At 41.4% G+C, this 20,511-nt stretch overlaps 2 protein-coding genes across 2 annotated transcripts; both read right to left on the reverse strand.

The window, feature by feature from the left end:
* Positions 1-905: 905 nt before the first annotated feature.
* Positions 906-2,224, reverse strand: LOC109148906. The gene is made up of 2 exons (XM_019296648.1): positions 1,108-2,224; positions 906-934 (listed from the first exon to the last, which is right to left on the reverse strand). Exons 1-2 carry the CDS (start codon positions 2,222-2,224, stop codon positions 906-908), a joined length of 1,146 nt encoding a protein of 381 aa, XP_019152193.1.
* Positions 2,225-19,351: 17,127 nt separating this feature from the next.
* Positions 19,352-20,206, reverse strand: LOC109149047. Its single transcript, XM_019296705.1, has 2 exons — positions 19,801-20,206; positions 19,352-19,467 (listed from the first exon to the last, which is right to left on the reverse strand). Exons 1-2 carry the CDS (start codon positions 20,204-20,206, stop codon positions 19,352-19,354), a joined length of 522 nt encoding a protein of 173 aa, XP_019152250.1.
* Between the last annotated feature and the right edge of the window lie 305 nt (positions 20,207-20,511).

Below are 20,511 nucleotides of genomic sequence, written 5' to 3' on the forward strand. Positions count from 1 at the left end.
GCGGCAGATATAGATCTTTCCACTCGTTAAGTCTATGCATCTGTAACCCCTAAAGGAGGGTGGATAACCTAGAAAGACACAGGGTGCCTAACGGTACTCTATCTTGTGCCGATTGTAAGGCCGAAGATATGGGTAACACAGGCACCCGAAGATTCGAAGAAACGTGTATGGTGGGGGGTTTTATGTAGGAGAGTGTATGGGTTTTCGAATTTTAAGGCGGATGTGGGTAAGTAGTTTATTAGGCAGGTGGCTGTTTCGAAGGCGTAATCCCAATATTGTTGTGGGACTGAGCTTTCGGCCATTAAGGCTAACCCGGTTTCAACTATGTGCCGGTTTTTGCGTTCAACTCGCCCATTTTGTTCGTGCGTATATGCACAAGACTGACGGTGAACAATACCAAGTTGAGTGAAAATATGATGCAACTTGCGATATTCCCCTCCTAGATCCGACTGAATAGACTTGATAGAACGCGAAAACTGGCGTTCTACCATGACCCGAAACGACTCAAAGATTTTATATATATATATATATCAGATTTTACCCGTAAGGGATAAAACCAACAGAATCGCGAATAATCATCTACAAATAGTAAAAAGTAGCTAGCCGAGATTACAGGAGCTGGACCCCAGATATCGGTATATAGCAAATCTAATACATTTTTACTAGAATGTAAAACTCTATCTAATGGAAATCTTGATGCTTTCCCGAGATGACACGATTTGCATGAACCCGCTGACTCGGCTTTATTTAGTGCAACTAGACACGATTTTAGGATGCAATTTTGGACGTGGGAATGTGGATGACCCAACCTGCTGTGCCAAACTGTGGAAGACGCATGGGCGGTAATATAAGCAAAATGGGATTGCGAGACTGGAAGCCGGTATAGACCTCCCAACGTGGGCCCTTTAAGCAGAACCGCCCTGGTTATTGAATCCTTCACAATAAAACAGTCACTGTGAAATTCAAAAAAGACATTGTTTTCATTTGTAAACCGATGCACTGACAGTAAGGGAACAGACAATTGCGGGACACAAAGCACATTAGATAAAACTAAAGATTTAGACTCGGAAGGTACATATGCATAACCAACTCGCAAAATTCTCAAACCTGCGCCATTGCCAACACGGAGGACATCCCCTCCGTTATATTCGTCTGACTGCGCTAGCATGGACTGATCCGGTGTGGCGTGGGCCGTCGCCCCTGTGTCCGGGAACCACCCGGAGGCCGAGGCTGTTGTTGTTGCGGCATCTTCACCGGAGACCACAAGATTGGCCTGAGCCGGTGGTGCGGGAGCATATCGCTTATAACAATATAGCGCGGTGTGACCCTGTGCCCGGCAGATTTGGCATCGGGGTGCACTGCCTCGACCACCACGGCACCAATTGCTACCATTCTGGCCTCGGCCCTGACTACCGCGTCCGGGATTGCTGAAGTTTTCGCGTCCGCCTTCACCATGACGACCCCTTCCAGCATACATTGCAGACGGCGCCTGCAGTAGCCCACCATCAACGCCGGTCGAAAAGTCATCTGCATGTATAAACTCCTGTGCTTGTAAATAGTCACCGATTTGGGGAATGGTTACCCGTCGGCCAGCCGCCGTGAGGGAGGAGGCCATTGAGCGGAACTCTGGGCATAGTCCGCAAAGCACGAATAGATTTTGTTCGTCCAATGACACCGGTCGACCAGCGTGAGCCAATGCCTCAACAAGAAGCTGAGCGCGCCCCAGGTATTCTGCCGCGGTTGCATTGCCTTGCCAGAGTGCGTGGAACTGTCCGAGCAAGCTTAGGCATCGGGCCCTGGTTGAGCAACCAGGAGCAGTTCCAATAGACTCCCAGACTTCCCTGGATGTAGTCTTGCCAACCGCTAGATACATTACTTCATCAGACAATGAAGAGATTAACAGAGACAGTAGAGACTGGTCCTGTTTAACCCACGCACGGTAGGCCGGATTCGGGGTGGAGCCGAATGTCGTCGCGGCGGAACTGGAGTCGGACGGCGTGACCTTAATCATCAGTGGTGGGCACAGCGTTTCTCCGTCAATAAAGCCGAGGAGCTCTTGACCTTTGAGAAATGGCACTAACTGTATTCGCCAGAATAAAAAATTCTGGGATGTGAGCTTTATGGATACGAAGTGGTGGGCATTTGAGAGGGAGGATTGGGCGACCGGATGTGCTCCATCATCGGTGGTGACTCTGCGCTCGGATGAATTGGATGCACCGGACATGGCGGTCGCCGGGAAGGGTAGGTGGGGGTTCGACGGGTTTGTGGGGAGAGGAGAGAAAGAGAGAGTACCTGGTCTATCTGATACCAGATGAGATAACTGTTTCAGATTATTCAACCCAATAGGATAGGAGTTACAATATAAAACCAATAACAACTACCGTAATACTATCATATCTAACAGGGAGACCATAACAAAACAAACCTGTTACAAGACTAGTCAAAGATAATAATAATAATAAATATACTATGGTTCACAGTTGCTATCGGGGAAGAACAGAGGAGGATGGGCTATTACCTCATCCTCCTCAGTTGTACTGGCAGGGCGTGAAGGGCAGCGCCTTGTGCACTGCTAGTCACGCCCAATACTATGCAGCGCCTGCGGCGGGGCTTGCAAGCCCTGCCTGCCTGGTCCTGCGTGGTATGGGCCTGGGTGAAATTCCCTTTTTGCCCCTAGGGTCCGGCCACGGTTCATTTTCACTGGTCCGAGTGACTCGTACGGCTTGGGACTTGACGTGTTCGTGAAAAAAATATTAAACATGATTGTTTGCAAACCATTTTCAAATACAAATCATGATCTATTATTTTTTTCAAGTGTTATTCAAGTATGATTATTAAAAGGTGTTTGATATGATTACATGAGTGTAAGTCATTATTTGATGAGTCCATTGGTAATATGTTATGACTTAAAGATGTCTCATGAATGTCTATGATCTTGATTCATGTATATTTTGTACATTTAAAGTGTTTGACCATTCTTATATCATTACTCAACTATTTTCAAAGTCTATATTGAAATGCTTATGTTTGCATACTCATTGATCACGGGGCTGACTTCCAACGATGCTGGCTAAGGAAATCCTGGTCGATCAAAGGAGCTCTCATGCGGGTGTTCAAATGGACGCCCAATTTTCTCCCCGAGATAGAGTCACCGATTGTGCCTGTCTGGATCTCTTTGGAGGGACTGCTAGCTCATCTGCAGGATAAGAGAGCAATTTATTCAATTGCAAATCTCATTGGTTCCCCGTTGAAAGTAGATGCCTCAACTCTGTCACACAACTAGCCTTCTGTGGCTAGGGTCTGTACGAAACTGGATGTTAGTACCACCCCGACGGATCATATTTGGATCAACAACGGCTCGTATGAATACATTCCACCCTACTATCTGGGATGCCGAAGTTTGGGCACTTGGCTTCAGAGTGCCGCGTTAAAGACGACAGACAACACCATGAGCCACGACGGGATGTGGTGGTGACAGAATCACGCCCTTCCTGACAACCGCTTTTAGTCCCACCGCGGAAAAGATGGCGCCCATCGATCAACCAAGTTGTTACATGCCCAGATGATCGGCAAGATAATGCTCCAGATGGTTGACCGAACGAAATAGAAGTAGGGAGTTCAACAACACCGCTGACAGTCCCGATTGTCAACACTTCGCTGGGGTGAATATTATTAATAATCAAGGCATTCAGCGTTCACAGTCAACAGAATCGCAGCCAGGCCATTTGTCAGATGGAGATGAAGAACATAATGCATAGGCCTTCACTCAATCTCTACTGGATTCCTAGAAAGAGGCAAGTAAAAATCTTTGCTTCACAGTTGGGAGGTTCGAAGCAGGATAACTTTGTCACAGTGAGCAAGAAGAAAAGCAGGCCAAGAAAGGATTGCTCTTCCCAGGTGCCAGTCGTCACAACTCGTCTTGCGGCGGGGAAAATCGCCAGAGTCTCTTTTTCCCACCGTTTGAAATGAATATATTCAGCTGAAACGTCAGGGGCTTACTCTCCTCACGACGTAGGCTCAAAAGACTTCTTAGATGTGAGCGTGTTTACTTTGCTTCCATAATCGAGCCTATGCTCGCTCAAGATCGCTTGATTCACATGGTGCAAGAGTTTGGATTTTTTGATGGTTATGCTTCATCGGAGTCCAAAATCTGGCTCCTCTGGTCAGACAATTTTGAGGTAGAGATTGAGGTGGATAGTGACCAATTCGTTTGTTGTAAGGTTGTCTACTCGCCATGGCAATTTGCTTTTCGTTTTGTAATAATTTATGCGAAGCACACAAGAGGGGAGAGAGCACAGCTCTGGGCATAGCTTACAGTTCTCCTAGACAACTCCTCACCTGTTCTGTTGGGAGGAGACTTTAATGTCATCTCAAGTGTGATTGCATGCATAGCCAGTGCTTGGCCAGACACTAATAGAATCCACTACAAAAAAATGTGAAAATAACGACGGACCGATTCCGTCGCTAAATAGGAAAAATCCGTCGCTAAAGTGATTAGCCACGGATTAGAGACGGAATTGGTCCGTCGCTAAAAGGCGCGTCGCTAGAACTTAGCGACACAATTTATTTCCGTCGCTAATTTTAACAACGGATATTTCCGTCGCTAAACAAAAACAATCCGTCACTATTTTCCTCTCTGTGACAATTTGACGACGAAATTTGCAAGAGAATAACGACAGAAAATTCCGTCGCTAAATCTAGTAACGGAAATTCCGTCTCTAAAGTAACAAAAAATCCGTCGCTAGTTTTCTACCACGACGATCCGGTGACGAAATTTGCTAGGGAATAGTGACGGAATTTTCTGTCGCTAAATTTAGAAACAGATTTTTCCGTCACTATTTCGTTGTCATTATTTATTGTTATTAAGTACTTAGCTACGGATATACTACAATATTTGTGCGTTGCTAATTTTTTTTTTAAAAAAATAATCACCTGTTAATTAATTTCAAATACTTGCATTAAACCTATAATATAGTACTTCAATAATATAATTGTAAAATATATTATATTAAAACATTTAAACTCAATAATAATAACAAATGTATAGCATGGTGTAATATTACATTGTTAAAAATAGTACAAATCAGTCATCCCAGAAGGCCAACACTTTGTGGACCAATCTATTTCCTTTGAACAGAATCTTCTAATAGCATCCTTCCCCACTAGTCCAACTTGTGCACCATCCTTGTTAACATATATCCATTCCATCAATGGCTCCATAAAAGCAGTGAGACTGCAAAGGTTCATCAATACCTCCAAAAAGGGAAAAGTATTCCATTCAGAAAAATAAACAGCCCAAGGTCAAATTAAAGTTACTTAAGTCATTTCAGCATATAGAGCAAATAAAACAATGCAATATATCAAAAATTTAAGGAAAAAGAATGGTCCCAAACATAATTTCAAGCCCTCAAATATCACTTGACAAAATTAAGAGAGGTTTCATAACTCTTGGAGCTCATTTTTACCATGAGTAGACACAAAAACAACTATCATCCAGCATACAAAAGAACCCATGGAGACAAAAGAGAAGCACATTGTTTTTTAAGTTTCCTTATTTTTTCTGTTTTAAACAGAAGAGAATAGTGTGCAGTAAGTTCATTGTTTCACCACAAACACTTAATAATAAAAAATAAAATTATTTGGCTTTGTCCATGTTAGTAGTAGTGACAACAATTACCACTACCAACCAAAATAGCACAGCAATGCAAGCAAGGAAGGGAAGGCACATTTGGAGTTCATTAAAAAAAAAAAAAATCTAAACTGCAGTTCCTTGAGACAGAAATCATACGAAGAAATTCTTATAGAAACAAAGGATAAAAATAAAGCAATAATGCTTTTTAATATCAAGAAACAGAGGTATGTCTAACTAATAACTACTTCACCGGGCTGGCTAGACTATGGAAAAACTATTATTTACAAAATATTAAATGCAACAAATAAACATCCACTAACTGCTAACCAATACAAGACTCCAGAGAGTCCAATGAAGCAAACTACAACCTAACTCAGAAACTTGATGGCTTAAATGCAGTTCTGTTGGTTGACTAACAGATATTCAAAGCATTGGCATGGTAAGTAATGTATATATTGTGCTAAGAGAGTGAAGAGTAATACCAGCCAGTGCCAACCACCAAGCCGAATAGGCAACAACCTTCTTGACAACACCCTATAGGCCAAGCAAAACACTCTTTGTTCTGTTATTTCCCGTCAAAACGACTTTGGGAAGGAATAAATTACCAATTAGTACAAATGGGAAAGCAATACTCCTCCAAAAATCTTCCTACCAACTTATTTCAACTTCATAGAGTTCAGCTCTAAAATGGGGATATAATCAAAAGCAGTATTTATGAAGAACAGCTCAATCTTTAAATTGAACTCCTGAAAATCAAAATCTAACCATCACATCGTAATCCAGAGTTCACAGTTTTAGTATGTCAGTGCAAGAGACTGTAAGATGTGGATGAAACACTCTGGAACCTAGACAAAAGCAAGAGACTACATAATAGTAGCAAATATTCTAATAATCTGGCACACTGACACAAAATTTGCAATGGAATGTTGAATGCTATTGAGACATCAAGCATTGATTATGAATGCAAGAGAATCACGGGCTCAGTTTGTGTGCAATAAATGACTAGTGTATACAATTATATACTACATATATACATATGCGCACATTCAAGCAAAAATATAAATTTACCATATACTAAATACAGTCTCACATCTATTAAAAATAAATATATAAAAAGTAAACAAACTTATCAATCATTAACAAGCTATTTTTAATAAAGCTCTTCAAATCAATGGCCCTTTCTCGTTGTGATTACATTAACAATTTCATAGCAGTAAACTTCTACGAAATCTCCATTGGCATTAGAGTTAGAATTAGAAAATAAAAAGTCAATATGTAATCATTACTAGTAATAACTTTTTTTTTTCACATGAACAAAAGTTTTACATCTACCGTAAATTGAATTGCAAAATATTAAGTAAAACATAATACACATGCACACGAATGCATATCATTAACAATCCAAAACTCCAGAATTCCTTAAATTCAAATTCTTGAAAAGCCAAATTGACATTCAAATAACTATAAAAAGATCAACAAAGAATCAGAAAATTAGAGCTTTTGATTTTTTTTTAAAAACTTATTGAGTGAAACAAATTCACTTGTGCATCACACTTCAAGCCGTGAAGATCAATAAAGCATCGTGAAATAAGCAGCAAGGAGTACCTTGATAAAGTAGTGTGGATTTAGAAACAGGAGTAGCGATAAGTAACTTAAATACTCCTGGAATTTGAATCCAGACTTCACCAATGACAGACTCGACCCGCTGGTGTTAACTACCGTCATACCTTCGTGAGTTCAAGGAGGTTGGAGCCGACAGCAAGGGAAGGCGGTCGAGCGCAGCAGGGAGGCGACAGATTAGGGGCGACTTAGGGTTTGGTTGGAGCAACAGATTAGGGGAGACAGATTCCTGGAGGTTGGAGCAGTTTGGTCTGGTTCAGACTTCAGAGGAGCGCAAGGGAAATAAGAATTAGGGTTTGGAATTTAGGATTATAATTTTCTTTAAAGTAATAATAATAACGACGGATTAATCCGTCGCTATATTATAAAATAGCTTTGGCCGTGTAAAGGATAGCAACGGATTATTAAATCCGTCGTTAAATTATAAATATAAAATTTAACACTGTAAAGTTTAGCGACAGATTCTATAATCCGTCGCTATATAACGACCGATTATTCAATCCGTCACTATATTTAGAGATGGATTCAAAAATCCGTCGCTAACTTGTAACAGATACATTTTTTTACAAATTTTGAAGTTAGCTTGCGAATAATTCGTCGTAATCCGTCACTATATTTTGCGCCAAAATTTGCCGCTTAGATTAGCTACGTATTTAACGACGGAAATATTCCGTCGCAATATCTATCATAAATTCCTCGCTAATCCGTCGCTAAATGTCCATTTACTCAAAAAAATAAAATCCGTCACTATAATGTCGTTATTCCATCGCTACATTAGCAACAGAAATTTACCGTCGCTATATCCGGCGTTATATAGGCGTTTTTTTTGTAGTGATCGCTGATTTCTCATCTTTTATTTGCGACAATGATCTAATAGACTTGGATGTAATGGGGAATCTTTATACTTGGCATGGAGTTCGAACTGCAGGTCCAGTCTGGAAGAGACTGGATCGTTTTCTGATGTGCTCGACTTGGAGGGATGTCTTCTTAGATGTTCGAATTAGTGTTCTAGCCATAACCACTTTGGATCATGCACCCCTGATTCTCCACGACGCAAATGAGTCTTTGTCATCCCCAAAGCAGTTCCGCTTCAAGCGTATGTGGCTTACGCTTCCAGGATTTATGGAAGTGGTTCGCCGCAGCTGGGAGTTGCCGGCTGACGGTGGCAGCATGAGAGCCCTATCTTTCAAACTGAAGCGGCTAAAGGTGACTCTTAAGGAGTGAAACAAGAATATTTTTGGTAACGTCTTTGACCGGGTTAAAGCCTTGGAATCAGAGGTAGCTGAGGCAGAACGTAGCCACGCCGGTGATCCCTCCGGGAAAGCTCGCACTGCGCTTCAGGCTAAGCAGGCTGACCTTTTATTAGCTCTCAAATAGGAAGAGTGCTTCTGGAAACAAAATGCCAGGGTAAAGTGGTTGAAGGAGGGAGACGCAAACACTCGCTACTTTCATTCAGTGGTTAAAGACAGACAGCGCAGGCAGCGAATCTCTTCTATAAAGAATGCGAGGGGTTTTTTACTCACCGGTCAAGCAGACATACAGAGTGAGGCGATTAGTTTTTTCTCTGGACTTTTCTCGGCTGAAGATTTCCTGGGCTTGGACACTCTTTTGCAATGCCTCCCTGAGGATTTGGTAGCGCAAGACTCTCCCTCGCTCACTGCGCCCCCTAATGCCCGAGGAGGTTAAATCCGTGGTAAAGTGGTTGAAGGAGGGACCGGACGGATTCTCAGGTGCTTTCTTCAGGTACTGCTGGGATTTGGTAAAAGAGGATGTTTTCTGGGCGGTGCAGGACTTTTTTTATAGGGGTCCCGGTCCTTCTGGCGATGGCAAGTGCACAGATAGTTTTAATCCCAAAAAAGGCCTACAGGATTCGTTTGCTGACTGCAGACCGATCAGTTTCTGTACCTTCATCAGTAAAGTTTTCACTCGAGTAATTGCATCTAGATTAAACCTTGTCCTCCCAAAACTGATTTTCCGAGGGCAAGCGGGTTTTGTGAAGGGTCGTAGTATTCAAGATAACGTGCTGCTGGCTTTTGAACTTCTGCAATACCTTAACAAAAGGTGCCGCGGTGCTACTATGATTGTCAAACTGGATATGATGTGTTGGTCCCAAAAGAGGTAAGGTAAAAGTCTAGGGGGGGGGGGGGTGAATAGACTTTTGAACTTTTTAGCACAGTACAACAATTGCTAAGGCAACAGAGAAACCAAGACACTTAACTAGATTGTTAGAGTCCGGTGCATAGCGAAAATAATAAACAATACGGTGTGCGTATATTTGTGTCAAGATTATTCTCGTTAGAAGCAAGCAAGAGCAGTAAGTAAAGAAAGCAATAAAGAACACAAGGCAATTTATAGTGGTTCGGAGGTGGTGTAATCCTCCTACTCCACTTGCTCTTATCTCCAAGAGCAATTCACTATATCCACCACTTCTTGGTTCCAAGATACAATGAATTCCATGATCTAGTTCTTTGATCACCAAGCCCACAGTAATCACGCCTAGTGCTACCAACACTGCTGCTTCGGGTTTCACGTTGCCGCGTTACTTTCCCAGGATTTCACGACTCCATGTTACTTTCCCCCAGTCTTCTACGCTCCGGTAGAAACGCTCCTTCATGATCTAGTGCTTTGATCACAAAGCCCGCACTAATCATGCCCAATGTCTCCGACACTGCTGCTTCGGATCTCACAACTCCGTGTGACAATCCAGGATTTCACAACTCAGTGCTACTTTCCTCCTTTCTCTTGTTTTGCTCCAAAACAAGTTTGCCTTGATTCCAACTTCGAGACTCTGTAGTTGATCTTCAATGATGCGCTTAGTCTCTTGGTAGTTGATGAAGATTCTAACACTCTTGGATATTTCTTTTTGTAAGCTATGTATCACTCTGAGTGTTTATCTCACTAAGAATATATCAATTTAAGCTCTTGAGATGGAAAGCTCTTTTGAATTTCGTATGCTCTGTTTTGCTTTGCTCTTTGCTCTTTGTATCTTTTGTATACCTGCTTCTGCTCTCCACTGCTTCAATCTTCATCTTTTTATAGCTGGTAATGAGAATCTATCCGTTGGAAAGAAACGTTCTCGTTTTTATCTTCTTTTGTATACTTGCTTCTGCTCTCCACTGCTTCAATCTTCATCTTTTTATAGCTGGTAATGAGAATCTATCCGTTGGAAAGAAACGTTCTCATTTTTGAATTTCTTCTAGCTGTATAGCCTTTTAAGAGGATAAGATGACGTTGCAGATATGTGCTTGATGTTCAAAAATGGCATCCCATAAGGATAAGATAACGTTGCAGATATGTGCTTGAGGTTTAAAAATGGCGTCCCATACTTCATCTGATGGATTTAAAAACTTGGCTTCTTTTAAAGAATGTGGGATGTGAGATTTAAACCTATTACCTTACGTATAATATTTCAAGCTTCTACCAACTCGTCCGTACAACCTTTTAGTTATCATCTCGTTTTACTTGGTGTATTCCTTTCTTTCTATAGATGCTTGATCTTCAAGATAGCTTCATGCAAACTTCAAGTCACGTTCTTTCTTCTTCGGGATTTGTTGAGGGATATCTTGAGGGATTTCTTCTTGAATTTCCTTGAGAGATTTCTTCTTAAATTTCTTTGAGAGATTTCTTCTTAGGATGAAAGTCTTCATAACTTGTGTACACATCTTCATATGCATACATCTTCCTCTTCTGTTTGCCATTTTCACTAGGCAAATTCTTGATTTTAGGCTTTATATCTTCTTCATCTATTTTCCTCAACTAATGAATTTATTTTTTCCTTTTCTTGGTCTATGACTCGACTAGCCTAACCAAAATAAAATTGGGTTTCTACGATTTACAATATGGCATATCAAAATCTATTACAATTTATTCCTAACATGATGAAGGTCTTTGATAGAGTCTCAAGGCCTTTCTTAAGAGCGGTGTTGGAACGGCTTGGCTTCCTGGCTATGTTCATAAACATCATCATGAATAATTTGGAAGCAACAAGGCTGTCAGTTCTAGTTAATGGTGTCAGTTTTGGATTTTTCTAGCCAACTAGGGGAGTCAAACAGGGGGACCCGCTTTCGCCACTCCTCTTCATTTTGGCATCAGAAGCCCTCTCGCGAACCTTAATCTTGAAAGTTGGGGTGGGTTTATTGTCTCCATATTCTACAGCACCAAACTGCCCTCCGGTCACCCACTTGGCCTTCGCGGATGACATTTTGATATTTGTAAATGGATCCTCGGCCTCGCTAACAGCCCTTGCCGATGTTTTAAATCAATACCAACATGGGTCGGGGCAAAAAATGAACAACAACAAGAGTTTTTTCGTTACCTCCAGTAAATGTACGCACATCAGGGCAAATGCCATGACATGGGTTTTGGGAATGCAGAGGTTAACTTTGACTTTTCGTTACCTTGGAGTTAACCTCTTTAAGGGCAAAAATCGACCATTTTACTATTACCATTTGTTAGAGAAGATTGATGGTAATTTACACAATTGGCAACGAGAACTGCTTTCTCTGGGAGGTTGCTTGACATTAATCCGTCACGTACTCTCCATGGTACCGCTTTAAAATGCCTCTTCACTCCTCCTGCCTAAGCAGATTGAGAATGCACTAGAATCCAGATTTGCCAACTTCTTATGGGGTATGGAAAATGGGAAGCCGAAAAGACATTGGGCCTCGTGGAGAAATGTGTGCTTTCCTGTAGAAGAAGGAGGGCCCGGGCTTCGGTCTCTTGATTGCATTCAACAGACCTTTTCTGCCAAGCTCTACTGCAACTGGCTCCAAGGAGACTCACTGTGGAGTGATTATATGCGGTCCAGATACCTGGACTCCCCATGTGCAGCAGGCTCAATTACGTGGAGGAGGATGTAGCAGCTCAAAGACTTTGTGGATGAGAACACAATGGTTAAATCCGGGGGGCGCTGTATTGGTCAACTTCTTCCTTTGGTGATTTCACTTTCTCATCGGCGTATGAGGTCCTGCGTCTGAAAGAAGGTATGAGTTTGTCCTCTCTTTGTATTTGGGGTGGTGGAATTCCTTCGCGTGTTTTGCTGTTCATGTGGCGATTGCTGCGCCGGATTTTACTGTTTCCAGACATTGTTTAGAAAATCAGGGTGGTGTGTTCTCCCTCTGTTTCTCCTCTGTGTCGTTCTGATTCAGCTGATTTGGAGCACTGCCTATATCGGTGCGCTATGGCTCGCCAAGTTTGGAGTTTTTTCGCTGGGATTTTTGGGCTGCCTCGAACTGCTGCAAGCTCAATCAGAGCGGCATGCCATTCATGGTGGCTTCTAGCAGAACCGGATTCGCTAACGGGTTGGTGTGCGAGACTTATTCCTTCTTTAACGCTTTGGGTACTATGGTGCTCGTAAAACCAATGGCTTTATGGTGGCGGGCCTCTCTCAACATTTGAGGCAATCAGCAGGATAAGATGTGAGTTGTTCTTGATCTCTCTCTCACGGAATTGTCGCCGCAAGGGCCCGGGAGATGACTTTCTCCTTGAGGCTGGTCTCGTGGCACGCTTTGGCGCTCCTCCGCGAAGGACAACTATGTGATAAGGTGGCTTACACCGTCGTCGGGGAGACAAAAGCTCAACACGGATGTGGCTTGTTTGGCGGTTGGGGCGGCGGGAGGAGCTTGCCTGCGGGACTCACGCGACCAGCTTGTGGTGGGGCTACGTGTAACACCCCACTTTTCTAAATACTAATCCACATTTACTTAACTTTCAAATATAACTAAACAAGATTTAAACATGATTAAAGCTTAAATGAAACCATCCATTAAGGGTGTTACCGCCACAGTCACCACCCACGGTGACTGCACAAGCTACAAAAGGGAATCTAACTAGAGTCAAAGCTCAAACAACTACAAGAAAAGCTTGGGGAACGAAGCCCCGATGTTCAAAACAGCAAAAGATTAAGTAACGTCTAAACATCAAGTTCAATACTACACTAGAATCTAATATCTCAAAGTCTACGCACTAAACTAGCTCGTGCACGCTCAAACACTGAGCCCACCTGAAAGGGGTTAACAAACAAACAAGAAGAAAGCAATCCGTTAGCACGAAGCTAAGTATAACGCCACTCAACCCTGTAAAATACTACAGTATATACTTTTGGAAAACATTTGTTTCACATACTTAGATCAAGTATTCTAAATCACTTAAGCAACATTTAAACATGCTCATCAAGGTTTCTATATGCTTGCAACCTAATTATCAAATAGGTATGCTCATGCTTTCACATACTTAACTTATCATGGTGATATACACTAATCATACGTACTCAAACTGGTGGATAATAATATACTTATACTTTATCAAGTAATCTCATACTAACATATAACTCAATAAGCAATCTCATGCTATCATAAACTCAATAAGCAATCTCATGCTATCATATAACTCAATAAGCAATCTCATGCTATCATATAACTCAATAAGCAATCTCATGCTATCATATAACTCAATAAGCACTTCATGCTATCATATAACTCAATAAGCAATCTCATGCTATCATAAACTCAATAAGCACCCCCATGCTATCATACCGGATCAATAAGCAGTCTTATGCTATCATATAACTCAATAAGCACTCTCATGCTATCATAAACTCAATAAGCACTCTCATGCTATCATATAACTCAGTATAATGTCATGCTTCTTATCTCACTTCCATGCAACACGTGCAAATCATTTAATTATGCAATAAGATGAACATGATGCTTTAGTATAAGTATAGATAGATATACATATACAATCTTTCTTTTGTATCAAGGAACACTTGTTCTGTGGAGGTTTCTTAGAGTCACAATGACTCGCTTTTCTTTACTTTCTATAGAGTTACATTGACTCGCTTTCTTTAGAGTTGCAATGACTCGCTTTCTCTCTTTACTTATACTCGTGGGCGAGGTAGGAACTTCACCATAATGTGTGAATGGATCTATCTGGGCTCGGCATCTAGCCGACCTAATACTCATCTCGCTCACAGAATCACTCTCATGGTTTTTTTTCTCAAACTCTGTGGAATCAGGTATCGAACTCTCAGTGTGCACACCCCCTGACCAGGATTCCAAGCTTCGCGGGAAGTTTCCAACCTAGGAACTCGGGAATATCGACATCGTTACTTCATATCGAATCACAATGTCCATTTCTTTCTTTCTCTTTTCTTCAGAAAGGACATAGTCCTAACGGGCTTCCAAAACCTCGGATTACTCACACTAAATACATATAGATATAGCTCATGCATTTCAAACTCATGCAACAACTTTACTTATGCAAACTTATGCACATAACTTCTCAACTTCTCTTTTCTCACAAATTGGAAATCATTTATCATGCAACTTCTCAATGCAACTAGATAATGATTTTCCGAAATAGATATAAGTTTTTGAAAGAATACTTAGGCTTACATTAAGCCACTTATGCACTTAAAATCATGATATTCTCAAATATGAACTTTACTATAAGAAATGTTTCACTTTCATTTCACTGTGAACTCTCGAACAATACCAAATCATGCTTAAATCACATTACTTAACAATTCTTCTTAGCAAACACTTAGCAAGTATTGAACAGTAATCTAGCAATTCTTCTTACCAAATCACGTAATCATATTCACTGTAATCTAGCATTCAAGAAATCATGTTCTGTACACTTCTAAACATCTAATATTCTTGGCAAAATTCTCAAAAAGTCATAATAGACATTTAGGCATGCTTTTCTAGCATAACTTATCAAATATTGATCATACTTCTTAATCTAACAATCATATAATTGTCATGCTTCTCAAACAAATAGCCAAGACCAAATACTTCACATTTTCATTCAATATAAATGTTCCCAGACAACTTCTATAGCATAAAACATAACAAATTCTATTGCAAATTACTCATTTCTACTTTAATTTCAATGAAAATAAATTCTACTCGTGCGTCGTAACGATCCTGAGTGTCCGAGCCTCAAGGGCACTCGAGTCCCAGTCCGAAACGACACGTAGCTGAGCCACAAGGGCCCGGCCAGTGCACAACTATTGCCTAGCGGGGCTTGTGGCAGGGCTTGAGGAGCCCCGCCGCCTATATCCGCCAAGAGGCGACCTAGGGCCACGGCTCTTGCCATGAGCCGTGCCCTAAGGCCGTACCTCCACAGGGCTGGCCAATGGTCATTGCCTAGGGCCATTGGTTAGCTCCGTGACTCATCTGGTGCACACTGTCTTGTGCACTAGTGAGATTCTTCTTCACCTGTAATGCATTTCAGGCAATCAAACACTCCCAAATCCTCAACAGCACATCATAGATCAACAATAGATCACTTACTAGTTCAAACAAAACATATATCTAGCATTTCTAAGCATTTCAACTAATAAAAAAACTTCACAGAGTCTATAAAAGCTTTTAGGAGACCATGGGGTTATACCTTTGTAGTTTCCTCCTTTTTGATGGGATTCTACCTTCTTCCCAAGCTAGCTACACCCTCCTTCACCTTCTAAACATCTAAAACAAACCATACAACAACCTTAAGACTAAGTTCTGAGAGAGGTAGGATAGAAGGAATGCAGAGAAGAAACGGAAGGCTAAGATTGGATGAGAGTAGCTGTGAAACTTACTGTGCTTTCCTTTGGTTTTCTTGCAGAGCTTTTGGGGAAGACAAGGTTGGGAATCAAGAGGCAAGGGTCTGATATATTTCTAATTTATAGGGGCACTAAACCTTAGGATAACCCACAATGATTGGTGGAGGGCAAAAATGGCAAAAGTTTGGCTAAGAGGTGCATCAGACAAAGGTTTGGATGGTTGTGGTCTACCAAGCTTCATGGACCAAGTCTAGGATCATAGTTTAAAATAGTTTTTGGGGTCAAAATGCATTTTTCCAAAAATACTTTCTAGACAACCACTTAATTTAGGTTCCTCAGATTTCTCCCGATTTCACTCAGATTGACTTTTGGGATTAAAAACTTGGCACGTGATGTGCCCAAAAATTTAGGATTTTAGATTTAAAATAAGTCCCGGTGTTGAATTTATTTAAAAGTGGCTCAAAATAATTTATTCAAACACCGATTTTATCGCAAAAATTTTTATAGAGTGAAAAATGGCTATTTTGGAATTTCTTAAAACCGAATTTATAAAATAAAATTATGGGTTGTCACATCCTACCCTCCTTAAAAAGAGTTTTGTCCTCGAAATTGAGATAGACAAATAGAAACTTTTCGAATTTCAAGAATTAGTTCAAGAGTTTTTCTTGAATACTTTGGAAGTTTAGGAATCTCTGAGTTCCCAGTTACCTTAACTAAAACTGCACTCAAAACTAGTCATGCAAGTAAAACTACAATTGAACTTTAAAGCTTAACGGTTTACCTTGATCAAAGCCTCCTGAAGAACCACCTGGTGGCATGTAGCCGGGATCCCATCCGTAAGGGGTCCATCTTTGAACATTTTCAATCCCCATTCTTTCTTCCATTACTGCTGCTCTCTGATCAAAGTTGGCAAAACTATAGTTAACTTGAGCACTCAAATTGTTAAATCTCGTGTTGATCATCTCATACATCTCCTCGTAGGTATGTCTCCTCGACCCTCCTATGTAACCTTCTTGTGGCCCACTCTGAGGCGCTGTAACATTTATCCCTTCGTTTCCTATGCCCATCTCCTGATCTGTTCCCACCGCATTCCCTTCACCACTTCCTTCAGCTATGTGACACCCCGTAAATTCAAACACCAATCAAGGATTAATTAGAGAATTAATCCTAATCTCTTTGCTAATTTATTCCTAAAAATCCTGAAATTTAATAGTCGAGGGACTAGATTTTGACTAGTCACTTAAGTCAAAGGGTTGTACCTTATGCTTCTTGAGTTGTGCCCTTGTTCCCTTGTCTTTCCAACATTAGTAAGGGTAGTAATGTCTTTCCACCTAAAGATTGTGATTCAAGCTAACCTAGCCATACTCTCTCATTTCACTCACCTTTCAACCTAAAACACAAAAACCTCTAACCTCTCTCTAAAAAGAGTTAGCTTCTTCTCCAAGCTAGGATTTGAGCAACCAAGTCTTGCAAGTTTGTCTCCCAAGATTCCTACTTTCTTCATCTTGAGCATAGGGGAGGGTAAGATCCTTGGTATTTTGATGTTTTTAACCTCCTTTTAGGTGTCTTTTCCTAAAGATAGAATCTTTGTTGTCTTTTGTTTTGTGTATGAAGTTGGTGTGGAAGAGGAGCTTTAGGAAAGGCCTTCTAAGGGTGAAAAGAGGAAGTTATTAGGCTCCTAGGTAACCCATTCTTTACAAAACATATTTTCTTACTTATATGATGATTTCTTGGCTTCTACTTGTGATTCTTGTGTTAATTTGTGAGATTTGATGCATTGTCTTGCGGTGATGCATGTTTAGAGCTTGTTCTTAGGGTTCTCGAATGTCATTGCTTGGCTATTTATTGGGTTCAAGTCATATTGTTGTTGTGTGTGAGATTTTGGGTGTTTTGGACTTGAATTTGGACTTGTTGTTGAAAATCCCCGAAGGGATCATTTGGTGTACAGGGTGGTACCCGCGGGTGGAACGGCGGGCAGGGCCCTACCCACCGCCCCACCCGCGGGGAACAATGGCTTCGTGGGTTGGTACCCGCAGGTGGTTGTCCACCCGTGGCCCCACCCGCGGGGAACGTTGATGATTGTTGGCGGGTTGTTCCCCGTGATTCTTTCGACTCGGTATTGATGTTTTGACCTCCCGATGTTGTTTTATTGGGCTATTTGTGAGTCTTCTTGGTGTTTCGTATGTCTAGAACGGTATGTTAGGAATCCATGTAGGATTTGGTGTCTTGAATCGTGCTAAGGGACCAACCTTGTGATTCGTTGAGCTAATTGTGAGTCTTGAATGTTCTTTGGAACTACTTTTGGTTTACCCGTTTGATAAGCATGCTAGTTTGATGTTGAAATGCTAGTATGTGTGGTTTGTTCCTTCGTATTGAGATTGCCAACTTGTGTTGACAATCATTTGGTGTTGGATTGGAATCCTTTGTTGTTGAGTATGGTCTCATGTCTTTATTGTGATCTCTTGATTGATTCATATGATGTGAACGTATGTAATTTGTTATACCCTTTGTTGATACTTGATTAAGACAATTGTTGAGTCTTGGTCTTCTTGATAATGATGATGATCTTATATGACTATGATTGAGATTGGTGGTTTGTTACTTGAGCTTTGCTCACGAGATTGGCGGTTTTGTGATATGATAATGAATGGTACCCTCGTGTACTGAGAGATCGGTGGTTAATAGGAGTGTCGGCGGTGGGGGCGACGGTCCCCGGAGGCAAAAGGTTGGACTCAGAAGTATAGGGTGGCACTAGGAGGTAAAGGTTGGAACCGAAATAAGGTCGGGGGTAGCCATAAGGTTGGAACAGGGTATAAGGTTGGAACTATGATACTTGTGACATGTAGTTGTCACTTTGGCATGTAGTTGCAAATGTGGAATGTGAATTCTTTGCTTATGAGCATGTCTTGATGTATTCTACTTTGTGATCAGTAAAATTTGTTTGTCTTTCATGTTGTTGTCTTGTTGTTGTTGTGAGGATGGTGTTCCTCTTTCTTTCGAGAGTGTTTGATGAGTCTTTGAAGTTGACTTCTCTCTATGGTTTTGAAATGATATATACTGTATTCCGTTTCAAAATGGTTTTGATTATACTTATCTATATATGCTATTGAACGCGTATTGATGGGTTACCAGCATTTTTCGCTGAACGGGTGTCATTCCCGTGTTATGTTTTCCTTGTTCTACAGGTTTTGAGTAGAGGTTTGAGAGCGCTAGACGTGGATCAATAGATAGCTTAGCTACCTTGTCTGGACGTTATGTTTTGATGTCCTGTGAGCCTTTTTAGCGGTCTGTGTGCCTTGACATTTGATGGCTTGTTTGAATTGATAGTTTTTCCCGCTTGTGCACCTATGCTTGAGATAGGTGTGGCATAACATACCCTGATTGTATATAACTTCCGTTGCTTTATGTCTTGATGATTAGATGTTTGCTTGTGCATTTAAGTTTTAAAAATGTGGTAAAAATTTCGGGGGTGTTACAAGCTATGTTTCCTGCCTCAATACCAACACTAGCCCACTTCTTTCGTGGTACGCTCAGACTAACCAGAAGTGCTATCTTCTCATCCGATTGGTAATCATCTTGGCCATAATCCTATAAACCACATTACTTAATGCAATAGGCCTAAGATCAGACACCAGTTCTGGGGTTTCTTTCTTGGGGATCAAAACTACATCAGTATCATTCAAACCAGAGGGGAAGCAACGAGATTTTAAATAGACAATTACAAACGATGAGATACCCCCACCCCCCCCCCCACCCCATCCCAGAAGCGTTGGTAAAAACCCGGATTCATTCAATCCGGGCCAGGTGCATTATCAGGGAACATTACAAAGAGTGCAGATTTAACTTCTTCTAGAGTAAATGGATGCAACAAGGACTCATTATGTGCCCGAGTGACCCGCGGTGCAACACCATTAAAGAAATTATTCCCATCTATTGGGTTACTTAGAGCAAAAAATATTATCAAAATAATTCAATATAATTCCTTCCATAGATGCACCTTCCACCCAATCCCCATAATCATTCATAAGTCTATCAATAGTATTCTTCTTCTTACGATGAGAGGCATACCTGTGAAAAAAATTTGTGTTGGCATCGGCACTCTTTAGCCAGTGTTGTTTGGCTCTTTGTCTCCAGTAGGCATCATCCTGTGATTCAATACGATCCAATAGTTCCCCAAGGCGTTGGAATTCAGCCAGTGAGGCTGGGTCACTGTTTCCTTTCAAATGCAATTGCTCTTTCTGGAGGTTCATAAATTGCTCACCAAATTTATGGAAACAATCACCACCCCATCGCGATAGATGGTCGCCACAGTATCCAATGCAATCCTGCAAGCCTCGATCCCTTCCCTCCTCCCACGCCTTCTCCACCACACCTCTACACCCCTCATCATATAGCCACACCATCTCAAATCAAAAACTCATCCTACCGGATCCACCCCTCCTAAAGGAGTCATGGATTCCAAGAAAGAGGGCAGAGTGATCAGACGAACGGGTTATCGAATTAGTCACTTTGACTTTCGTTACAATCCCGCGCCAACTTTCCGTTGCCAACACCTTGTCCGATCTTTCTTCAATCCAGTTAGTCGTGCCTTGCCCTTTATCCCATGTAAACGGATAACCATCCATAGGCATCTGGGACAGCCCACAGTCCTTAATAACATCCCCAAAACCGCGAAGGAGGACATTCGAATGCGGATTTCCCACTCTCT

This window comes from Ipomoea nil, unplaced genomic scaffold, assembly GCF_001879475.1.
Source record: "Ipomoea nil cultivar Tokyo-kokei standard unplaced genomic scaffold, Asagao_1.1 scaffold0114, whole genome shotgun sequence".
Taxonomy (NCBI): domain Eukaryota; kingdom Viridiplantae; phylum Streptophyta; class Magnoliopsida; order Solanales; family Convolvulaceae; genus Ipomoea; species Ipomoea nil.